Source organism: Bubalus kerabau, chromosome 3 (genome assembly GCF_029407905.1).
Source record: "Bubalus kerabau isolate K-KA32 ecotype Philippines breed swamp buffalo chromosome 3, PCC_UOA_SB_1v2, whole genome shotgun sequence".
NCBI classification, from domain to species: Eukaryota; Metazoa; Chordata; class Mammalia; order Artiodactyla; family Bovidae; genus Bubalus; species Bubalus kerabau.
The window spans coordinates 123,452,887-123,476,944 of NC_073626.1; the positions used below are offsets into that span (position 1 = coordinate 123,452,887).

Genomic DNA, 24,058 nt, shown 5'->3' on the forward strand with positions numbered 1-24,058 from the left:
CGTGCTGAGGTGACAGGGATCAGGTGGCATAGGTTTGCAGGCCATGGGCCCAAAGTGTCCTCAGGCAAGACTGCTCTGGTCAATGTGACAGCCCAAGGTCCCCCCTGTCTCCGCCTGGTTTCAGGAGGCCCGGGAGCTGAAGGGATTGTCAGGGAGTGAATCCTCAGCCTGGGAAAGGTCTCCTGTCTACCAGCCCCTCTGTCTTCGGGTTTTGCTGGCAGGACACCCAGCTCTCCACAGAACACGGGCAATGAACCCAGTTAAAACCACATCCTGCAGCCTCTAATGAGAGCTTAGGCCTGACGCACCTGGGCTGTGCCCACTCAGGCCCCTGACAAGTAACCTTGGCACCTCCCTTGGTGCAATTAGCTGAGCAGTGACCTAGGAGCCTGAATCCAGGCCAAGGACAGTAACAAACGCAACCCGAGTGTCTTCTCAGGTGCCTGGAGGTCGTCAGTCTGTCCTGCTCACAGCGGCTCTGACTCCCTAAGGTGCACATGGGATGGGGGCCCAGCCCAGGGGCTTCCAGAGAATCCCAGGCACCAGCCGCCAGCAAGCTCACTGCCCTGACTGAACAGGGAGGACAGACTGCTCCTGGGGAAATCTCCTTCTCCTAGTAGCACATGTTTTACAACTGTGATATATTTTTCATCTCCAGAAAAGCCTGTGGGCTCAGCAGAGCAGCCAGCCATCCTCTGGGCATACAGAACGGGTCCTGGGAGGCCCCCTGACCTCTGAGGCCTGACTATATAAAGCACATTTAACGTCCTCTTTACTCACAAAGGCACCATCCGTGCTGTGGGTTATCTGTAGCAAACAGAATTCTCAAGACTGGCTTCTGCAGTTTAAGTCAAGATGTGTTCAAGGAACAGAAACTCATTTATTATCTTTTTCAGGCCTTATCCCTTGGTCCTAAGGGACTGAAAAATGGAAACAACATCTCCCGATACCTCCCTATACCAAAACCGAATGAAACTCTGGAAACACAGCCCAAAGTCAACACCCCCACTTCCAGAAGATGCATCAGTTCCTCTGGATTAGCCATGCCCAACTTTCTTCAGTCATCCAGAGAGGGGGGCCACCATGATCCCCAGGATAACCCATTTCTCCTCCCACCACCAGGGGACAACACACAAATAGTCTACCTGCTCACAAGTTGTTAGGCCTGTGAGCTTCTCAGCAAGATCACCAAGGTGTTTTCCTGAACCTGAGATAGTTTACAGTTTTACCGTCCCCACCTTCCCTTGCCCCTGGAGCTCTACCTGCACTCTGGCAACCACTGGCTTCAGCCTCACTGAGTCCTTTCAAAATCCACAGGCTACCAGCATCCACCCAGGCGGAGAAGTACATGATCAGGAACAGTGCCATCAGCACATGGGGGCACTGGGAGCAGCCTCCTCACTGGCGGACCTTGCTGGACCAGCACAGTAGCCAAGGGTCATTGATCCAGCATGAGATTCTTTAAGTCTGTACACACCAGCCCCGCTTAGTCCACACATTAGGGAACTAAAAACGAGCACAATGTCCCTGCAGCTGCACGCAGCATACTCACTGCACGTTTAAGCTTTTATGTTTCATAGCCCAAACCTGCTGACTGATACCTGCAAGGCTTGTGTGGAATGATGTGCAAGGCTTGCTCATGCTGGGTTCACTGACCCTGAACAATTGCTGAGGGCCGGGGCAGAAGGGGCTCAGTTTGGATGGACTCCTTCCGGGAGAAAACGTAAAGCCCCCTGTCTTTCCTTCAAGGCTCTGCAAAGGGTGAGTCTCTGCCCACCTTTCCGGACTGGTCTCTAAAGCCCCCTGCAGAGACTGGCCACCCACCCCTCTCCCAACAAGCATGCCTTATACTTTCCCTGCACTCTTTGAGTTTTAATCACACCCATACTTTATCTAAAATGGCTTTCCCACTAATCTCTATTCAACTGTGATTCCTCCTTCGGCTCCAGCCCAACCCAGCTGGCTCCGTGAAAACTCCTGGATCTCTGCACACCTGGCTGCTCTTCCTGCTTGGACACCCTCAGCACCTGCTTAAGGCCGGTCCCTCCAGGATTTACACACTGGCCTGGACGGGGGTGACTGTGGGCGAGCCCGCCTCTGGGTCCAGCCCTGAGCTATGCACAGCAGGGAGCATGTGATGTACTCCTAGTGAGGATGCACAAGACCACCCACAGACTGGCTGAGACTCACAGGAGAGCAGGGAGCGGTGAGGTGTCATTCTTTTGTGCCAAGCTGAGGTCTTTTTTTTTTTGGTGAGATGAACTTGGGTGAGTGTGATGAAGCCAAGGGCAGACACTGAGTTTTCATTCTAGTTGCTACACCATTAAGGTTGCTGACCGGCCCCCGAGGGACCAGGAACAAAAGGCATCACAGCAAGTGAGAGGCCCAAGTGACCAATATTCACATGGGCTGGTCATTCAGCTAAAAGCCTTGTTTACTAAGAAAAGAAAAGGCCCTGTGGTCAAGCTCCGGGGCCACGTGCTGGAAGCCTGGGTGCAGGGTCTGTGTCCCCTGCCCAGTGCTTCCTCCTCAGCAGCTGCTCAATTACCATTACTGAACAAATGAATTCCTCTTTATTCAGAGTCCATTCAAATACAGGTACCTTCATATGTGCAATGTTACTGGAGAAATAAAAGTAGAATCGACACAGAGAACAAACACTGCCCACATTTCTTCACTGGAGGATGGGTGTTATCCAAGCCACAACGTCTGCACCGTCCGATCCCATGGACAACAGCCACCATGGAGATGAAATGTGAGCAAACAGGAGGAAGGAAATATCCCGTGTTGAGATCATCACACCTACATCTCTGCTGCAGTGTCGAGAACCATTTCACCATCTCGGAGCTGATACATGGCGTGTAGACGAAGACATCAGTGACGTGCAATGATGTCTGGGAATGTTCAAGAGGCCTTGGCTTTCACTTTGGACAGTAACATCTCGTTCTTGCGGCCTTCCTGCAGGGGAAACAGGAAGAGAGAGCAGAGAGGTGGGGACCGTGTTATCGCCCACCTCTGCATCCTTCCCTGTCCCTGGAGAGGCCTGTGGATCAGTGGACAGGCCTCCTTTTCCATTGCCACCAGCGTAGGGGAGGTTCCTGGACACACGCTGACCTTCAAGGCCCCAACAGTCACAAAGACTGACTGTCAGACTGAGGACAGGGGAGGATTAGGCACTGTCATCCCTCAAGACTTCAATCCCCAAGGGGCAGAAGCAGAAAGCAGACACTTCTCTGATCTTGGATGCCTCCAGTAAGGAAGGGGAAAGTCTTGGACACCACGGCCCAAGGAGTCCTAAGAGACAGCAGATGGAGCATGTAGAAGAGCTCTTACTCCACAAGAGCGAAGGTTAAGAATACCCTCAGCTTTAACAGAGAAACCCACAGCAGAGAGGGAGAGAAACATATCGAGGGACACCTTTCCCATAAAGTGAGCTGTAGGAAACCCATCACTGAGGGTGCTGCAGGATGTGGACGAGGTCACTGGCCTCATCCCCTGTGTGCAGAGTCTGGCATCCAGGGTACCAGGCCATGGCTGTGTTGTTTTGAATCCCCTTCTTCCACAGCATCTCACTGTGCGTCCTCCTCCCCGCTTGCAGTGGCCTTGATAGGTCAGGATACTTTCGTCTGCTAGCACATCATGTCCACTTCCTCCCTGGACCGCAAGGAGCCCAGTTTACAGTGAGAGGTGAGCATGGAAGGGGAAGGACCTCGAGGGGTTGACCTTCAGTCACGACGCTGCCACTTAGTGTGGAAGAAAAACTTGGTCACCCTTGGCCCTTTCTGCATCCAAGACCCCCAAAGTCCCCAAAGATGTTTCCACCTCCCTGGGCCTGGCCAGATGCTCCCACTTCTCTGGAGGCCCTTTGCTCTCGGCTGCAGCGACCCTGGTTCATCTTCAGGGTTTCTGTATGCCTTCCATTCAGAACTAGGGAGGGCTGGGTGGGTGTGAAGCTGAGTTGTTCTGCCAGAAGCAAGATACTCTGACATTTTTTAAGCACATGTTTTTGGAGGGGGAGATAACTTCTAGGGGGTGGGAAGAGAAAGAAGGTGAAGATGAGTAACATTTGTTGTGTTAGAGAAGTTGAGAAGAAAGTTTTCTTATTTAAAATGAGTTATTGAGATCTGCTTGGGGGAAAAGCCTCCAGTACCAAAAAAAAACAAAAAATGTAAGTGGGGAGCAGTAAAGACGAATACAACAGGCAGAGAGGCATACTATTATACTGGTAGACTGCTTTCTCTAATTCTGTGTTTTTGAAAATTTCCATAAGAAAAAGATAAACAATATAACAAGGAATAAAGAAGTTTTAATTGCTATTCACATAACCTTATGAAGGAGGAAAAAACAAAAAATAACCCCAAAACAAAAAACCTCAGAAGCATCAAAACTGCTGCTATGGCAAAATCCCCAGCAGGGGTCCTTCTTCTCATCACACCACACTGAGACGAGGCTTCAAGTTTTTGGTAAAGACATTTCAGCCGTCATGCCTGGTGTGTGAGCACTACTTAATTCATGCAATCTCCTGGAAGCCTTTCAGGAGATGACAGAATGATATTGTCTGCCAGTTCAAAGCAAATACAGAGAAAGTCCTTTAGGTCTTTCTCCTCGCATCTGCTTCTCGTCTGCTGAAGAAAGTATGGGGCCTGTTATGTGCCAGACACTGCGAGCTCCACTCACTCGCGATTATGTGCCCAAACTCAGCATCATAAAAATGTATGGCTGGCTTTGTCAGGGCCAGGCAAGAACCTAAATCTTAGTTTGGGCAACTTGTGAGAAACTGTGCTTTGAGAAACATGATTAGTTGGTGTAATACTGCCATTAAGGTGTTTTCAGAGTATATGTTTTTTCCCTGGCAGACTTGTTATTAACAAACCCTCCCAGGGCAAGCGAGTCAATGGAATTTTAGAGATAACTCAATGTCTCTACTCAAAAGGGTCTTGATCCCAGAGGAGGTTGGAGTCAGGATGAGGGCATGACCTAGTGTCTGCATGGAGCCCACGGGGTCACAGGAGCTCAATTAATGTGGAGTCAACTGTACCCCATAAAGGGATGATTGGGGTGGTCAAGGGGAAGCTGTGGAGGCTCAGTGGTAAGGAATTTGCCTGGAAATGCAGGATATGCTGGAGACTCGGGTTTGATTCCTGGTCGGGACAATCCCCTGGAGAAGGAAATGGCAACCCACTCCAGTATTCTTGCCTGGAGAATCCCATGGACAAGAGCCTGGCAGCCAACAGTCATAGGGTTGCAGAGAGTCAGACCTGACTGAGCACATACGCATGCCAAGTGGTGGCCAAAGACCATGTTCTGGATGACGCTGCTCTGCATGAAGAATACTTACTGCCCAGCATGGTGCTGGGACCAGGATTCGGTAAGAATTCAGAACTGGGGAGAAGAAAACAAGCAGGTCGGGAAAAACAAGCAGAGGAGGCAGAGCAGAGGTTCTGGGAGAAGATTCCATCCTGGGATGAAAATCTGATTTTTCAAACTGCTTTTCTCCCACAAATGAGATCTTACACGAATCTGCAACATGTAAAATGGCAGAATTACTCTAACTGGAAGGATGCAGTGGGAGCTAGGGAGCAGCAAGGAAGCCTTAACACCTGCGGTGGCCCCAACTTACCTCAGAGGAGCTTGAAAAAAATTTCTAAGATTTTAGAATGCTAACTCATGGTTTTAAATTTTTACCAAGTAAGATGATTAAAAAAAAAAAGGGAGTACACACTGTCACCATCATTTTATAAGAGAGGCAATTGTAGTATCAAAAAATAAGACGTATTTTTTTTAAAAAAGGTGAGTCCTTTAAGTGAAATACATGTAGCCATCTGCAGCAAATATTCCATTCCCCTTCCCCTTCTTCCATCTTGCTTTGGATTGCAGGACACAGAAGCCAGCACACCTGGTCTGCTCTGGGGTCTTTATGGGTTCTGAGGGACCGACCTTCGGTCTCTGAGTGACAGTAACTGTGCCAAAGAGGCGGGAACATGGAAATCTCGACCTTAACATATCTGACGGAACTGCTTCCTCCAGAGATGACCCCCAGCCTTCACTCCAAGAGCCCGCAGTGTAGTAACGAGCTTTTCCATCTCACTCTTATTTGCTTTGACTTTGACAGCTTATACTTACCCTCCCAATTCATTTGCTCTTTGTTTCTGCTGTCAAAATGGCAGTGCTGGTGTGTCCAAGCAACGTTTAAGTGTAATTCTTCTCCTCTGGGCCTTTTCTCTTTGTGTGTTATTTGGGAAAAAGAGCTCAAGTGGGGAGCGGTGGGTCCCTGTTTACTACCTGTAGGTCTCTTGCTGGCCCTTTGGCTCCAACCCCTGCTGACCAGAGGCTTCCAGACGCGGAGCAGTTCACCTGGTCACTTTGCCCAAGACCAAGTTCTCACTGGGGAGGGGCCTTCCCTGACCACACCCGCTACATCAGTCCCCTCAAGGCAAAGGGTGGAATTACTTCTGATTTGTTATTACTCGTTTATTGAAAGGATGAGACATTCTGAAATGCCTACAGTTGTGGCTCTACAATAATAGGAAGCAGCAGCAGAGGAGGAAAACGGGGGAAGGCAGGAAGGAAGAGCGAAGAGCCACAGAAAACATGTAAGAGCGAAAACGTTGGTATGGAAAGACGATTTTTTATTCCATTGACCACATGCCAGGATACAACTACCTTTAGCTTCCCTGTATCTTCAGAAATCTCTAAATTCACTAAAACCACACAGATTTATATTAGAAAAAACCACACAGATTTATATTAGAAAAGGTGAAAGAAGTCCTGAAAATAAAGCTGATGAAATCTTGGCAAGTGACAAAATGAAGTCAGCTTTCTGGAAAATCTCTTAAGAAAAGGGCACTTTCCTTTCTGGAATGATGGACAGTAATCCTGCCCAAGTGCAAGAGAAAAGACAGGGGTCAACAACATTTGGCAAAGGGTGGGTGTGACAGGTGCCAGACACGTGCACAGCTGGTCCCTACCCATGTGCATGGTAGGCCAGTGGCAGGATGTGAACCCAAGCCTGTCACATTCACAGTTCACTCCCCTCACACATGGCTTCTCAAGGTTCCTCGCAGCTTACGATTGGGAGGAAGGGAAATGCTAGACCTGAATCTATACCAAACACTGTTTCCAGGTGGCCCTGCAATACCATTTTACTTGTGAGTTTAATGTGGCTACAGAGTGTCAAGAAAATGAAGTGATGTTTCTTAGAACTGAAGTTCAGTTAGAGCTTCAAGATGGGCCACAAAACAACACAATCGTGAACTACTTAGATGCACACTTTACTGTCAGGTCAACTGACCACTTGCTATTTCCATTTCAGACCGGTGGAAAACCAAAGAAACGCTCTGGTTTGCAGAGGTTCATCTGGGGGCGTGGTGCTGAACAAGAATCTTGCCCAGCCTCAAGGGCCCCATCCCCCTCTTACCTCCTTGAACTCTTTCACGGTCTTAAAGTACAGCCTCTGTTTTTCTAACAATTCCAAGTACTGGTCGTTCAGCTGGTCTCTTCTCATCTTGTTTTCTTGTTTCTTCTTCTCCATCTGTTGAAACATTTTGGGAAACAGTGATGAAAAGCCATGTTCTGACCAAGGGTAGCTGACAATGTCCAGAAGGAAACTATTGTTAACTTCTCATGGATTTCCTTCCAGTAGTTTCCTTCTATGCACCATTTCTGAGGTTGTTTTTATTTATCTGCATGATACGGCATAGGAACTATAATCTGTTCAGCAATTCTCCTATCATTGGGCGTTAACTGCTTCATTTAACTCTTTGTGTGTGTGTGTTTGTGTGAGTACAATTTCACAAGAAACAGGTAGGCAGTTTCCTCTTTACTCAGGAACCTTTCCACAGGCCACAGACACCTATTCTATCACTTGCACTCCCTGCTGGTCTGGTCTGTGTACACCCTGTACCTGCTGGTTCTGGGGGAACCTGTGCTCTGGGGCACAGACACTCCCCTGCCACCTCTATCTACGCAGAACCCATCATGGTACCCAGATACAGGGGGCTGTGTTTTTGTTTCTTTTAAACAAACACAACGAAAGACATCCATTCAAATAAGTGCTATTCTGCAGAGCAGACAGACTTAATCTATTTCAGTGCCAATCAACACTCAAAGTCTACCTGGAACCCTCAATGAGAACTATTTTTGGACTCAATGAATTCACTCGTTCAACAAAGAGTTCTTTGGTGCCAACCACAGGTCAGGTGCTGTGCCAGCCACCAGCAACACAGACATGAGAGGAGACAGCCCTCCCCATTCAGGGACCTGAGCACCCTCCTGGTGCCCAGCCACCTCGTGGGGGTACAGACACAGCAGCAGCCTCCTCTACTGGCAAGAACCAAGGTGCCTTCATCATGAAGCTTAGGGCAGAATGGAGGGAATGAAGGTGTCAGGCCCATTTCCTTCCCAGGGAATGCTCCAGATAGTAACAGAAAGGGAAGCCAAAGAGGGGAAAAAAGCCGAATAACTTCCTCTTGTTCTTTACTATGAGCAAGACTACCTCCCCGAGGATGAGCATATTGAGTGGAAAGTCCCTGCACTGAGGCTGGGTTGTTACAGGCCTGTGGTTGGCCAGGTTCTCTGCTCCCCACCTCCCTCTAACCCCAGATCATCAAGAAGGGACTCCACTCTCTCCCGCAAGACAGTCTCCCTGCCCTGGGTAAGTGGCCCCACACATGGACAGCTGCTGTCTCACTTTGCCCTCATTTTTGTGGCTGAAAATAGTCTTGTCACCAGTGACACTTTTTTTTTCTCTTCTGACATGATTTTGTTGACATCCTTAATAAGGAGATGAATATTTTGCTAGAGGGAAAGGGACATGGCAAGCTTTTGTCTGCAGTTCCTCTCTGCTAAGATGGGATTACAGGCAGTTTGAAGGGGTGGATTTTTAGGACAGGTCCTAAAGCAATTCTTTCATGTGTTTACATTCTGGCCATGCTCTCTGGACTACTCCATCCCAGGACTGTGAAAGGAGATGCCCTTTGTCCCCAGAAGGTTTCACTGCCATGCCCGAGGACCCGGTGTGTGACACATTTCTAAAGTAGGACCAAAAGCAAGAGGCATTGTACGTGTTAGTTAGGACTTGTCTGCTGTGGTAGTGGGAGCCCATGGCTGCAAGTCTGGCTTCCAGACCATCAGCAAGTCTTCTTTTCTCCTGACAAAGTGTGCACGCGAGGAGCCACAGAGTGCAGATATGCTCACGCTGCCCCTAGCCTGGATGATTCTCTGCAAAGCGATCTCTGGAGCCCCCACATCCCTTTCAGTTCCTATTTTCTCTTCTGAGGCCCAGTATCCTCTCACTTTGGCAGAATTCAACAATTACATGCATTTTTATAGGGAACTCCTAGAGACTAAAATGCTCTTGAGGTGTAAGGAATGGATCCCTGATGGCAGAATGTCAAGAACCAGAGAGCCAGTGAGGACTTGATTCTGGGCAAGAGAGAAGGCCTGCTGGTGAAAGCCAGCTTCCTCATCTGTGAAATGGGGGGAACACACTCACTTAAGAGGGCTTCTGGGAGGATGAGCACAGTGCTTGACACTCAGTAGGTATTACATCCACAGAGCTGTTGCTAAGAGTCTGAACAACTGATGCAGGCAGCCTATGGATCTGGCCTGCCCATTGTAGGGTCAGAGACCTTAGTGGGACCCCTTGTAGAGACACTGAAGATGTGTCTTCAGAATTGAGAGCACATCCCCAGGACAACTGGAAGAGACCTGCTTTCCCCAGGGCCTTCTCCCATCACCAGTGTAAAACTCTGGTCAGGTTATAGAAAAAAGGCAATCTGACCTTCATTCGACTTTGCTTAATTCCTTCTACGATCTGTTCCATCTGACGTAAAAACTGGTCCCGGGAAGCAGGGGAGGCCATGGCTCTGAAAGAAAGACCAGCAGAGGTATGACCAGCAAACAGGATTCAAGAAAAGGGGAGGAATCGAGGAGTTAAGTCCAGATAATGCCCCAGGAGGCAGACAGGCCTCTGCAAGGCAGGAAGGACCCATGGGGCCCCTATGATCCCAGGCAGCCAGAGATTTTAAACAGTGAGCAAGGCATGAAAATTAGCTTGGTCTGATAAATGAATATTAATCTGTTTTCCCCCCAATCCTCTCTATAATTTTCTTACTAATAGGCACTTTCATAAATAAAATGTGACTGAACTTAACAATTTAAAAAAACTTTTGAATGGTGACAGGTACTGCTTAAGGAATAAATTTCACTTAGTCTTTAAAAATCTGAAGATTTAGAGGCACCGATCAAGGCACTGGCTGTCCAGTGGTTAAGACTTCACCTTCCAGTGCAGTGAGTTGAGTTTGATCCCTGGTGGGGGAGCTAAGATCCCCCATGCCAAAAAACTAGAACATCAATAACAGAAGCAATATCATAACAAATTCAATAAAGGCTTAAAAAAAAAAGATTGGGAGACACTTTCTGGGATTTTCCTAAAACCAGGCTGGTAAACCTAGTCCTGTTTCCAGGAGCAGCAGCTAAACAAGTGATGACCTAAAACATGCCTGTTCACCTCCAGTCCCGCAGAGGGACTGACACGAGAAGGATCAGAGCACACGATGCAAGTATGAGAAGAAATCTTTCAAAGGATGGGCCAAGAGACAGCAGGACTTCCACAAAAACACTCCAACCTCAGCTTCTCTCAATGATCAGGGGATACAGATGAAGGCATCGTTTTTAGAAATGTCACAAGGCTGTAAGTCCCTAACTGAATCTGAATATTAAATGGAGCTATTTGTTTTCAATTAGAAGTGAAACTTGAAGTCCAGAGCTTGTAATCCATTAAGATCTTAGCTGCTGGTCATAGCCGAGTCCATGCTGGTAAGAGAGGAAGTCTTCTGGACAGACAACTAGCCTGGGGCTGCCTGGATGGCAGACAAGGGAATGGTCATCTTTGAGGGCTGGTATGATTTGAGTAGAGGTGGGCTTTGCTCTTCAGTTTTTAAAGAAAATATTTATATTTGAACATAGTAATTTAGAGTATGCACATGACTTAAAATCTACCACCAAATTTGAAAACTATTTAAAAAAATATAGGTTATTACCTATATTTTATTTTTTTATTTACTTTTTTCCCTAACCAAGGATTGAATCCAGGCCCTCCATGGTGAAAGAGCAGAGTCCTAACAACTGGAAGGCCAGGGAATTCCCTCATTATCTAAATTTTAAAGCATCTCTATGTGTGCAAAAACAAATGTTATTAATCTAATCTTAATAGGACAAAAGTAACCTAGAACAAAATTATAGTAGGTAGGCATAGTCAAATTATTTGAAAGCTAACTTTCCCCCTAAGCTATTCCTTGGTGTTTTAAAAATTTTCTGTAACATCATTATGTTTTTGTAAGAACTCAAGGTCTGCATAAACCCAGATACATCTGCACACAGCAACAGGGGTGGAAGTGTAAGAATCCCAGCCTGGGCACTGAGCCTTGCTGCAAAACAGAGGTGAGCCGACACCGTGTAGGGCACATGGATACTGACTGGAAGAGAATGGACAGCACTTACTGTGAGAAGTTCTCATGAATGGAGTTCAGCAGGCTGATCTAGGGAGGAAGGAAGAACAAGAACAATAAACAAAGGCTGAAAGATGCCCGTGCTACCCCAGCCACTGAAAGCCTGGTGCCTGTCTCTGGATACTGCTTCTGAAAGGAACACACCTTGTTCATGCAGGTGAAAAGTAACACAAAGACAAGAGCAATGTGTTCTCAGCCTCACAGTTTCCCCAGAGCCTCCAGCTGTAACAAGCATGACCTTGGTAGCATAGGAGGAGGGCTCCGTGATGGGACCTAAACCCCAGCTGAGACACATCTAGGCCAACATTAGGGCTCATTGGGGAAGCTGCACCACTGTCCTTTCGATCTCATCAAACACTGAACTTCATTTTCAGGGCCATCAGCCCAGCGGAGAGTCAGTGGGGGAGGGAAGGTGAGGACACTGCCCACACTACTCCTTCCCACAGAGTTTCTGCCAATGTGTCTTGCTGCCAGGCAGCTCTGAGAGCCTCCACGGGTATGTGCCCCATTCAAGGTCCCTCCCCCATGGAAATGCCATGGCCCGCACACAAGACCCTTTATCTGCCCTGATGACAGTCCAGGGCAGGGCTCTGAGTCTGGAGTCTAGAAACCTAGGTTGTCTTTCCAGCTCTGTCACTGACCTTGCTTGTGAGCCCAAAACTAAGCATTTACTATACTTGGACTCAGGTTCACACTCTGAAACATGGAGACAATATTCTTGTCCTTGACTCCACAGGCATGTTGAAAGCTAAAATATCACAAGTATAAATAGATTTGGAATAAAATGTACAAATTACCCAAATGAAAAGTTCTAACTGCATTAATATGGCTTGGAATTAAAAAGCCGCCACCACCCTGCATACTCCTAAAGGAATGCAATAACCTTAAACACTGCTGATGAAGGGAAGTCAATGGGGTTTAAAGTTTTCTCACAAGGAGCTGGCCTGTCCCTGAGTTAGGGGACAAGTCTTCCCCTTACCAGGTGGGAAGACCCCCAAGTCAGGGTGTGCAGCAGAGCGATCCCCCAGGTCTGATGAAAATCCCCCCAATGGACTCATCTGTTCAAACACTGATCAAATGTTTGTTATGTGTCTATCACTGTGCAAGGCCATGGATACAGATAAAACAGAACCCAACCCCTCCTCAAGGAGTGCCTCTTGGAGGAGAGAGATTTATCTCGTTTGACTGACAAAAATAGGTAGTCAACAGCAAACTCAAACTGGGGCTATGGAACAACCTAGAGGGGTGGGGGGGGGGTGGGAGGGAGGGTCAAGAAGGAGGGGACACATGTCCACCTATGGCTGACTATGCTGATGTATGGCAGAAACCAACACAATATTGTAAAGTAATTATCCTTCAATTAAAAAAAAAACCCAAAAATAAAAAATAGGTAGTCAAGATAACAATAGCCACAGAGGCTTCCATTTGGGTCCAGGTAAAAGATACACCTGTAATAGAATTCTTATTAAAGTGGTAATTAGTGCAGGCTGTAGGATGATAACGAAATAAAAAAAGATTCTGTCACCCTCAAGGTGAGGGGTAGGCAGGAACTAATACATATCACTGTGTGCTAGGAACCTCACAGACACTGTCTCATTCATTCTCTTATCACTGTAGGATATGTGGTGAGGGTGAGGAGGTCAGACTAAAACCCAAACCCAATGACTCCAGAGCGCCCACCCTGCCACCACACTGTGCTGCATGCTGCAGCTGTGAAGACGCCACGGCTCGTTTCTAAATACAGCTGCACACCCGCCCCGAGCCACTGCTTTCCACGGAGGGAGCTCCGAATCACCAGCAGATCTGACCTGAGTGAGAGTTGGAGCAATATGGAGCAGCTGCTCACTGAGGTCACCCCTGCCACTCCTGCTCTCGATTGTACAATTGAAAGCAGTTCTTTCAGTTCATGCCTCTGTCTGACGCTGACGACTCAACAGCCATTTCCCCAGGTCAACTCTGACGGCCCACCTTCCCCATTTCCTTTAGTTGGTTCTTTCCTTCATTTAAAGCTCAAACTCAAGTTTCACCAACTCCAGGCCCTTCTCCATATGCACCTCTTGTGCTTCCAGGATGTTTCTTTTCAGGATGGTGCCTCTTGCAGGGCACCATACAACCGCTGCCTACTCTACACGGTGACAGCCCCGAGGAATCGTGCACTTTCTGACCTTGTACCCAGCACTGGGCACATGACACACACTCGTCTATGTTATCTTCTTTCTATAAAGGCTCTTACCTCTTTTTCCAAATAAACCTTTTTGTCATCCAGGGTATTATATAAAGTGAAGAACTGCTTGGTTTCTTTGTGCACTGCCGAAACTGTAAATGCAGAGAAATCAGCAAGCACATGGGTGAGAAAATGTGTCAATGATCCCAAGTGCCCTTTCCCTGCTGAGACGCTGCAGGACTGGGACCTGCCGGGCTGGCGCTCACTCTCATTTGCGCGGAAGCCCCATCCATGGTGCACAGAGGCCGTGTGTGTGGGGCTGCTGCAGGCTGGCAGCACGTGGCAGCCGTGACAGCCCTGCCAGGACAGGAGCTAGAGGAAGCGCCCTGCCAGCGTGCAGGATGGGGCATTTCTCTGAATTCCTCCAAGTGAGGGTCCCAGGAGAAAGGGGGCAGGGATGAAGCAGCCCCACGCCAGCTCTCCCTGTCTGTGTGGCTCCCTCCCTTTCCAGGCTCCTCATGAGCAGGAGCCACAGTCGGCTCACTTTTATAAACCCTGTGCTTAAGGGGAAAGATTTAACTTAGGGAAGAAACTATTTTCTGCTGAGAAACTGCCATTGTTGACACCTACCCTGATCATCTGAATTAAATGTGAGGACTAAAACATCTGGGTGGGGGGTAAAACATAAAAGGAAGCACATATGCTCTGAGTAGGGACAGTGCTCCAGCTAGAACTAGGAAGGATGGCTGAGAGGTCAACATCTCAAGGGAAAACTGGGTGTACTTTAGAGAAGACTGGGAGTTTCCCAAGTGGGAACTGAGGGCCCTGGCCTCCTAGACCTGCAGACCAGCTCACAGGGGTGAGGGACACAGGGACTGCAGAGGCCCAGCTGGCCCAGACGAGGCAGGACTCTGATCAGGATTCTGAAGACTGTCCATCCAGTTATGGGGAGCTATGAAATATTAAGGCTTTTAAAGCAAGAGTGTAAAATGATGAAATTTATGTGAGAAAGAGCTCTCAGGCAGGAGTGAGGAGAAGGCAGCTACAGCAGGACTCCAGAAGAAACAGACATGATACTATTCAGAAACAGAATTGGCAGAGCAGCATGAGTCAGAGAAGATGGGGGTCTAGCTGGGCTCGAGAGCACTCACAGTGAGTGAGGAGAAAGATGGGAGGGAGGCAAAGTCTTGTATCTGCCGAGTCTGAGGTACCCAGGAGACAAGCAAGCGTGGAGCCTAAGGAAGGGGTGATGGTCTAGGTCCTGTTTAATGAGGGTAAGTGAGGAAGTCCTTGAAGGGTTTTGTCCAACAGAATGGAGAAAGGGTCCCAGGTGCAGGTAAAAGGAGGAGTCAAGGCCTAGGATGGCAAAGTTCATGGTGTGCTGAACAGCAGTGTGTGGACTGGGGAGGAAGAGGGCTGAGAGCAGGAAAGAGGCCCCCTGGCAGGCCACCTAGACTTGGGAGGATCCTGGATAGAATGAGAGAGCTTTCCTCCAGTCTAGGGAGCTTGTGAGGGTTTGTCACAGGAGAGAAGTGATACAACTGGATGGGTGGATAAGAGGGATTCAGAGAAACAGCTGCAGACCAGTGAATGGTTACTGGGTTATGATACAAGGAAGAAGACATATGGCAGAAGCACTGCGAAGAAAATGGTAGTGACAGCTTTGAGGGTCACTCTGAGCCTGATGAGACGTGATCCCTGATTTAGGTTGAGGGATACCCAGTCTTGAATGAACACGATGCTGTTAAAGGCAAGGATCACATGAGAAGAAGGTTCACAGAGAAGAAGGACAATGAGTGAGGACTGATCTAGAGATGCTGGGGTCACAAGGTTCCATGTGAAGTTGGAAAGTGGAGCCCGATGGCTGATGCGGATGAGGGTGGGCTGAAAGCATTACTCCAAGAGCTCAATCAGCTTAAGCCATCTATCCAGGGAGAGGGAGTCAGGGCTCCACAGTGTTGTGCCTGGGATTCTGGGCTACGTGGAATGAGTGGGCCTGATGATGAGCTAAAGCCCTTTCCAGGGCTGGCTTCCATGGACAGAAACACCACGCGACAGTGGGTCAGAGCCCCTCGTCCCCTGCCCCTCCCAGGGCCAGCCTCAGGAGAGTACGTGGTCGATGCACCTACTCTGGCGGTAGAGTTCAATAAATCTCTTCTGATACTGTATTAGCTCGGCTCGGCTGGGCACTTCATCAATCTTGCGATGCAAAATTGCTATTTCTCGATTTCTTCGAGCCTAGATGCAAAAGAGATGGGGAGACAACACTATTTGATGAAAGGCCTTATTTGTTCCCACAAAACATTGCCCCCACTCACCCTGTGCCTGCAAACCAGCCCTGGAACGCAGGCACACACCACAGCTGGCTCCGACTCTGACTCCCACCCGGCAGCACGGAGAGAAGGCGTGGCTGTGAACTGGAGCCGCCAGTGTACGTGCGTGTAAGCTGCTTCAGGCGTGTCTCACTCTTCGCAGCCCTGTGGACTGTATCCCCCCAGACTCCTCTATCCTTGGGATTCTCCAGGCAAGACTACTGGAGTGGGTTGCCATGCCCTCCTCTAGGGGATCTTCCCAAGCCAGGAATCGAACCCGCATCTCTGAGTCTCCTGCACTGGCAGACGGGTTCTTTACCACTAGCATCACCTGAGAAGCCCCTAAACTGGAGCCACAGGAGGCATCAAATTAACAGGTCCAGAAGGAAGATTCTGAATGGGACGGTACCCCCGGCCAGCCCACCAGACCCCCAAGGACTCTGGAGCAGCTGATTCCCCAGAGCCAGGTGGGGACCAGAAGCGCTTCCCAGATGACGAGAGACTGATGCCACCCTGCTGCTCCATACAACTTCCAAATCCCTGAGCCTGCCTGAAAAGCTCCTAAAGCATCTTTCTGGCATTTGCCCCCTCCCATGAAATGAACTGGGCTCTATTAGTCAAACTTCTCCTGATTGCATCTGGGAGGCAGAGCCGTGAGGGTGCAGGGGAGACCTCGGGCTCCGAGGCAGGGAGTTTCCTGTGGGAAGCACTGGAGAAGGCTGTCCAGCTCCCCGACACATTCACAGTCTCAATGCTGCCCTCTCCTGAGCCTCCCTGTCCCTCCCTCTCCCAGCTACTTCATCACACTGGCAGATGGGGACCTCTAACTCATTTGCATGCAAAACCCTTCCCAGTGCAAAACCCACTATCAGCTCTGGTGACCAAACCAAAATCAGGTCTGTGGCTTGAGCTAGAGTAGAGGGACAGATCTATTTCTCCTTTTGGCCAAGGCTATATTCCCCATAGGTGCTTGGGCTCTGACGCCTATGCTTCCCTGCCCACCCCCACTCCAGGAATCTATAGATACAATCATTCATTCTTTTCACTGCATCTTTAACCTCTCCTTTTCTACTGGTTTCTTTTTACTGGCATTTTAAATATGCTGAAGTCCCTCATCCCTTTAAGGCCCTTCCTTAAACCCTGATTAGGGACTTCTCTGTGGCCCAGTCCTTAAGAATCCACCTTCCAATACAAGGGATGTGGCTTTGATTCCTGGTTGGGGAACTAAGACCCGCAAGCCATGGGGCAACCAAGCCCTTGAACTGCAACTAGAGCCCGTGCACCACCATGAAGACCCAGGACAGCCAGAAAACAAAGAAAGAAAAAAGGAAACCGCAAAACCGAGTACTCAAGTGGCTCTGACGTCTTGACTCCCCTCCCCTTCAACCCACTGCCGCTGGCTGCTCCAAACATCCACTGGAAATACTCTCGCCAAGGTCACACAGACCTTCTCTGTGCACCTGTGGCAATTCTCAGCCTCCAGCTCTCTTGAATTCTGGCAACACTGAACCTTCTTTCCACTGAGCCCTCTGCTCAGCTGCCAGGAGACCTCAGACTCCTGTTTTCCCTGGGCCTTGAGCTGCCTGCTTGGTCTCAAGCCCCACTGGTGGAGTCCTTCTTCCCCTCTTCACAGCCTCGATTACCACGTACACAGCGCTGACCCCCAGACCTCCAGCCCAGATTATTCCTACTTGGTGGAGTACCCTAACCTTTAAAAGCCCCACAGAGATTTCATGAACATTTCCCTTCACCATCCCATTCCCTTCAGCCCTATCCTTTCTCCTTGAGGCTTTTTCTCAATGAATAACACAAGGATCCATGCTAATGCCCAAGTCGGAAATTCTCCACCATCTTTGACTCTGCTTTTTTCTCTAACCCATCCCAAGTTCCATCGATACAGCTGCTCAGCCTCTCGGCCGTCAATTTACTTCCATTTACCCTCATTGAGCCAGCCCTGGCCTAGGCTTCAGCACTGACGCCTGGAGCCCCTTGGCTACTCCCACCAGAACCTGGCATTCCTTTCCCAGAGAGCAGACAGAAGTTCCAGGTCAAAGTGCAACACAAGTTAACTCTTGGCTTTTAAGTGTCCATGAGCCAGAATCTGGCAACAGAAGAGATTTTACAATGCAGTTTTGACTCTACATGAATTTAAAGCCAACTCTGAAGCCTACTTTCCCATATCTGATAGCCTTCTCACCCCCCCGCCCCAATATACCCCCCGACCACCCCAGGTTATCAACTAACAGCTAAAATGGGCACTTAAACTAATACAATATTGTAAAATTTAAAAATTGTGGCGGATTCATTTTGATATTTGGCAAATCTAATACAGTTATGTTAAGTTTAAAAATAAAATAAAATTTAAAAAAAAAATACACATATCATAAAAAAAAAAATTAAATTAAATTAAATTAAGAGAAAAAAAAAATAAAATGGGCACTTAATTTTTGAAGAAAAGTACTTGACAAGAACCTTGAATCCTGCCTCTGGCACTTTGTAGTGGCTTATACTTAACAGATTTGAGTCAATTTCTTCATACAGAAAATGAGGCTGACAGCTATTCTCCAGCAAAGGTGATGATCAAGTCAAGTGAGATGCTGGTGAAGTAACAGACCAATGTGAGGTGTTATAACCAACACCTCAATCCAGAGTTACACTCCAGACAGAAGAGCAAATAGCAGCCTTATAACTGAGTCTCTCTGGCTCTTAGATACTGAGATGCTCTTGTTCTGCTATAGGAGATGCAAAGCTAGTCAGATGGATTTATCAGCTTGCTTTTACTCACCTGTAGTAGACGGATCTTGTAAAGTTTCTCTTTCTCCATGTTATACCGTCTGTCTAGGTCTTCCTGAAATTGGAAAAAACCCCCACAATTATCTTCAAATTTTTATTTTTTTGATGAAATCTTTTGAAGTTGAACAGTTTTTATATATCTCCTTCACCGTGAGGCTCCAAATTTCTTTTTTGAAATGGCTGAGTTCAGGGTTGAGTCCTCATCCCGTGAGACCCTTGACACTCTTTCACATCACTCTGTAACAACTCTTTCTTCTTCTGGGACCCAGGCTGAATCCAGGGTTAAGTGAAGGATCCCCCAAATCCATGTGCCCTTCCTTCCCTTAACAAAAAAACCATGAGGAGGAGATAGCTGATATTTAAAGGGCCTGCAGTTCTATGTTGCTGTGTTAGATGATGCTGGCTTGCTTATGTTTCTGTTTAGAGCTGCAATGTCCAATGTGATGCCACCAGGCACATGTGGCTATTTAAATTCATATTATCTAAAATTGAAAAATATTCAATTTCTCAATTGTCCTAGCCAACCTTCAGATGCTCAGCAACCATACACAGCTAGTGGCCACCATATTGGATAGAGCACAGATCGAGAACACTTCCACCACTGCAGAAAGGCCTTTTGGACAGTATCAAAAGACAGAAACCAGCCCCTCACTGAACCCAGTGAGGTAAGAGACGTGGCTGGATGGCTCACTGTGCTAGAGGAAGCTACGAAGGCGTCAGAGGTGCCCCTCTCCCCGTGTTTTTACACACACACACCCCCATCAGCTCCTCCATAGGGCTCAGCTGTAGGCAAACCCCAACAGCCTTCACTGTGGGAGTCCCGAAGTTCCCTCTCTGGGAGCTTCTGAGGGCACGAAGGGAAGAGGAACCTAAAGGAGGTGAATGGTAGAGGCTTTTCTGTGTTTCCCTTCCTCCTCCTCTTCCTTTTCTGTTCCTTTCTCCTGAAAGCACTCCTTTAACTCAGAACAGGGGTTGGCAAACCACAGCCCAACAGCTAAATCCAACAGCCCTTGAGCCAAATTTGCCTGTGCCTAGTTTTTTTTAAATTTATTAATTTTTTCATTGAAGGACAACTGCTCCACAGAATTTTGTTTTCCGTCAAACCTCAACATGAATCAGCCACAAGTATACACATATCCCCTCCCCCCTGAACCTCCCTCTGTGCCTAGTTCTATAAATAAAGTTTTATTGGAACATAGCTATGTCCTTTCACTTATACATTGACTCTGAGGACCAGAGTGGAGCTGGCCCAAAAGGTTGACAATATTCACTAGCTGGCCCTTTAACACTCCCTGACCTCGGAACGCAGGCCCATAGACAGAGCTCTCTCCCTGCGCACTGCCCGCCCCTCAAATAGCCTGGCAGGTGTGGCCCTTACAGGGCTTTCCCCTTCCCAGCTCAGAGGCCAGGGTGGAGATGGAATGCCTGAGCCAGGTGCAGGGCCTCAGGGCTGTCCACAGGGAAGCTGTGGTCCACCTGAGGGGCAGGTGTGCAAAATGGAGCCAGGCCCTGAGAGCCCGCAGACGAGGAGGTGGCCACAAAGATGATGGAAAGCGGTGTGAGAAGCTATTGAAGACACAAAGCTGGTCACCATGCCCACAGGGGACAGTACTGGTCCTGAGAATGGGCAGGTACTTACATTGTGCGTCATCGCAGAGGTTAAGGCACCGTGTGACTCTCCCCCAGAGAGGGTCTACAATGAGGAAAAGTGAAAAAAAAAAGAAAACATCACCTCTGAGGAAAGAAGCTGAGGGTCCAGAAGTAGGAAAGGGTGGGCCGCCAGTTTGCTGATCATGTCTGAACAGGGAACAGCCCGTACATGAGCCCTAGATTTTAAACTGTTCTGCAATGTCCATAAGTCACATTAACAAGCTAAACTCTGTTTCTGAATGCGAGTCAATCCCTCTAGCAAGGTGTGATGGCTAAGGAGAGAAATGCCGCCCTTAAAGTCTGAATTCTATACAAACCCAGAGGCTGGCTGAGCTGAACTCAAAGTTTCAGTCTTGGAAACAACTGGAAAGTTGGGGTGGTCCCACTATGGGGTGGTCCCAATTCACCACCCACTGCCCAGCCATACTCTGCTGTTGCTGCACCAGTCCTCATGGCTGTGGCTGAAGTGACAGAACCTGTCACGATAGGGAGGCAGCACCTCTGTGGCCTGTCTCCCTGATGAGCGGGGCAGTGTCCATACAGGTCCACGCCCAGCCCTGGCAGGAGGCCCTGGCTGCTTGGACCAGTCCCCTCCCTTCCCTGAGCCCCAAGTTCCCCATTTCCCCAAGCAAGGGGGTACAGTCAATGAGGTCTGAGGCCATACCCTGACCTAAGCACAGAGAGCCTCAGCAAAGAAGCTTTGAATGGAGTATGAGAAGGGAAAACAAACCAGTGATCCCTACAGTCTCATTTGGTGAGAGAAACAGACTTTATTTTCCATCCTTGTCCACACCAGTTCCTTGGAAGATCAAGGCCTCTGTTCAGAGAGCCAGTGGGACGTGTTCTGAGCCAGGTATGCTCACAGGTGACCAGAGCCCCGACCTCACATCTCGAGTGAGCTGCTCTCTGCAGCATCCATGTCCCGGGGCAGGAGTGAAGGGTGAAATCAGCAAACTGGCACACAATTGAGAGGTAAATGGGACAAATGGGACCAGAGCTCAGGGAGTTCCTAGAAACCACCATCCCTAAGGGAGGGGCAGCCGGGCTTGTAAACCGGTTAACGTGTGCCCCGGGGTTGCTGCTGTCCACACTCAGAGCTGCTTTAACCCACAAAAAGAAGACAAAGTTCAGGGACACATATTGACAAAAACCACTTGAGAAATGAGTGTTCAGAGGACAAGGCTGAGGAAAAGTCTGGTCCCTTTCATCGCCAGACTCTGTTGGGGAGTCCTCTAGAAACCCTTTCATGGTGGGCGTCACAAAGCCCCCAGCAGTCTGGAACACCCCTCCACAGCCCGTACCTTTTCATCTCTGCCTGGCGCCCTCTCAGCCTTCAGGATTTCGATTTCCTGCTGCAGCCGTGCCATCTCCTCCTTTAAAAGTAATATGAACATTTACAAGATCTGGACAGGCTAATAACTGGATGTAATGATTTACCTTGATCTAGAGTCTTATTTTGGAGAAGGTGATGGCACCCCACTTCAGTACTCTTGCCTGGAAAATCCCATGGACGGAGGAGCCTGGTAGGCTGCAGTCCATGAGGTTGCAAAGAGTCAGACACCACTGAGCGACTTCACTTTCAGTTTTCACTTTCATGCATTGGAGAAGGAAATGGCAACCCACTCCAGTGTTCTTGCCTGGAGAATCCCAGGGACGGGGGAGCCTGTTGGGCTGCTGTCTATGGGGTCGCACAGAGTCGGACACGACTGAGGCGACTTAGCAGAAGCAGCAGCAGCAGAGTCTTATTTTCACATTTGTGAGTTTATGTGGGGACAAGAAATCCATAAAGAACTAGGCCCCCAGGCCTCTGATTTTCAGCCTGGGAACGTCTTCTTAGGAGGGCAGAGGCAGCAGTATCTCAGTCAGAAGGGGTCTTTCTTCCCTAAGGGCAGGTGAGACTCGCAGTAATCACTGGGACATGGGATGAATGAGTGGCTTAGAGTCAGTCCCAAGCCTCCTTCTCTTTTTCAGCTCTTCTCCACCTTTCCTGGGACCTTCCAGCCTGGAGCCCTGCTTCATCCAGCCCTTCTCCACTTGTCACCCTCATCTGCTTAAGTCAGATATAGCTTCTAGAGGGCTCCTACACCATAGTGGCCTCTCTCCCCCTAGACTCACAGAACTCAGCCCTCTTTTCCTGTCTCCCACATGGTCACCTGTGCACATATCACTCCCACTATTGGACCATGTGACAGAGACATGTTAGGATTTTAGGGCAGCCCTAGTTTCATAAGATACTACTCCTTTTGTAGAACTTTTCTTTTAAATACATTTGTAAATTAGAAAACACTGTTTGTTAGACTGTGCTCTCAGTTTGGGGTCTGGCATACAGAGTTACTCATCCAAGTCATTTCTGGTGTTCTCTGATCACATCATAGCACTTTACTCCTCCTGCACACTACCACATACCTGCCTGGTGAACCTCCTCTTCCTATCACACCTGCATAGGACCCACAGCAGCACAAGGGGAGGGAAAGCAGGAGATTGTATGAGAATCTTTGTTAACATCTGATGACACCAAGCAACACTTACTCGACAATGTGCTTTAAACTCCTGTTCCTGACTTTTCAGATTTTCATTCATGGCTACAAGGGCTCTCAAGTTCTGCAGGATGCTGAAAAGACCAAAAAACAACTGACTTTCAACAAACCACTATGATTTTATGAATCACAGTTAAAACCAAGACCCCAGAAAAAAAGGAACTTTTTTCTTAATTTCCTTTGTCTCTCCCAAGAGTGTCTAATAGGCTGCCCACCAATGATAATGACCACCATTTAACAGACATTATTATTCATCTATAAGCTGAGTCCATCGGGTCACATTCAAACAAATGTTACAGAATATAGAATTAAAATATCAACTGCAGAAACATCAATGTGTTTTGAGATTACTGTATATTTTTAATGATACCAACTACTTAAGACTCAGAGCACAGATAGAATCGTAATTTTAATTCCCATTTAAAATTTTAAATGTAAATGCTTTTATTTAATTTAAATTGTCTAAAGACAATTAATTAAAAAAAAAAAAACCCCAAACCCAGCGTCTTGGCAAAAAAAGAACATTTTCATTCTTGAAGGACAGGGTAAGATCAGTGCTGTTAAAACCTGGTAACCATGGTTGACTCCAAGGGAGGAGGACTTGGTAGCTGGGGGCAGGGGCGGGAGAAGACTTTTCAGTGTATGTCTTTTTGAACCTTGCACGTATTACTTACTTTCTAAAAACGAGAAAACAGACAAAACAAAATACAAAACAGCTGCTCCTGACCCAGGGGGAAGTGGGAGGAAGAGGAAGAAGGCAGCCCCGGATCAGGATCAGCAGTGAAGTAACCGGCAGAACAGTGCCAGCAGCCATGACCTGGGCTCCTCAGCCCCGTTCTCCAACCACCAGCCACACTCACAGAGAAAATAAGTACCACGTGTTGAGATCTCCTACCTCGGATCAGCTTTGGCCTCTATCTTCTCGAGAGCTGTCTGCTCTTTGTCCAGTTTCTCACTGTGACCCTTGAGCTATAGGAGAGAAGGAGGCACGCTGCTGGAGACTTGCCAGGACTGGAGGCGAGGGCTTCCATTCTCCTTCCTGGCCCACACCTGCACCCTCTCTGGACAGGTGGCCCAGCCCACTGGACATGG

At 48.3% G+C, this 24,058-nt stretch overlaps 1 protein-coding gene across 2 annotated transcripts in view; it reads right to left on the reverse strand.

Annotated features, from left to right (window-relative positions):
- Window positions 1–2,550: 2,550 nt before the first annotated feature.
- CCDC93 (coiled-coil domain containing 93) overlaps window positions 2,551–24,058 on the reverse strand; it is a 106,877-nt gene continuing 85,369 nt past the window's right edge. For both annotated transcript variants that reach the window (XM_055572872.1, XM_055572873.1), the window contains 11 exons: window positions 23,862–23,935; window positions 22,959–23,040; window positions 21,731–21,802; window positions 20,419–20,472; window positions 18,772–18,834; window positions 15,804–15,912; window positions 13,744–13,826; window positions 11,503–11,540; window positions 9,782–9,866; window positions 7,418–7,531; window positions 2,551–2,958 (listed from right to left, as the gene is read on the reverse strand). In XM_055572872.1, the coding sequence (XP_055428847.1) occupies window positions 2,905–2,958; window positions 7,418–7,531; window positions 9,782–9,866; window positions 11,503–11,540; window positions 13,744–13,826; window positions 15,804–15,912; window positions 18,772–18,834; window positions 20,419–20,472; window positions 21,731–21,802; window positions 22,959–23,040; window positions 23,862–23,935 (828 nt within the window). In that variant the 3' untranslated portion in view covers window positions 2,551–2,904. The remainder of the gene's footprint in view (window positions 2,959–7,417; window positions 7,532–9,781; window positions 9,867–11,502; window positions 11,541–13,743; window positions 13,827–15,803; window positions 15,913–18,771; window positions 18,835–20,418; window positions 20,473–21,730; window positions 21,803–22,958; window positions 23,041–23,861; window positions 23,936–24,058) is intronic.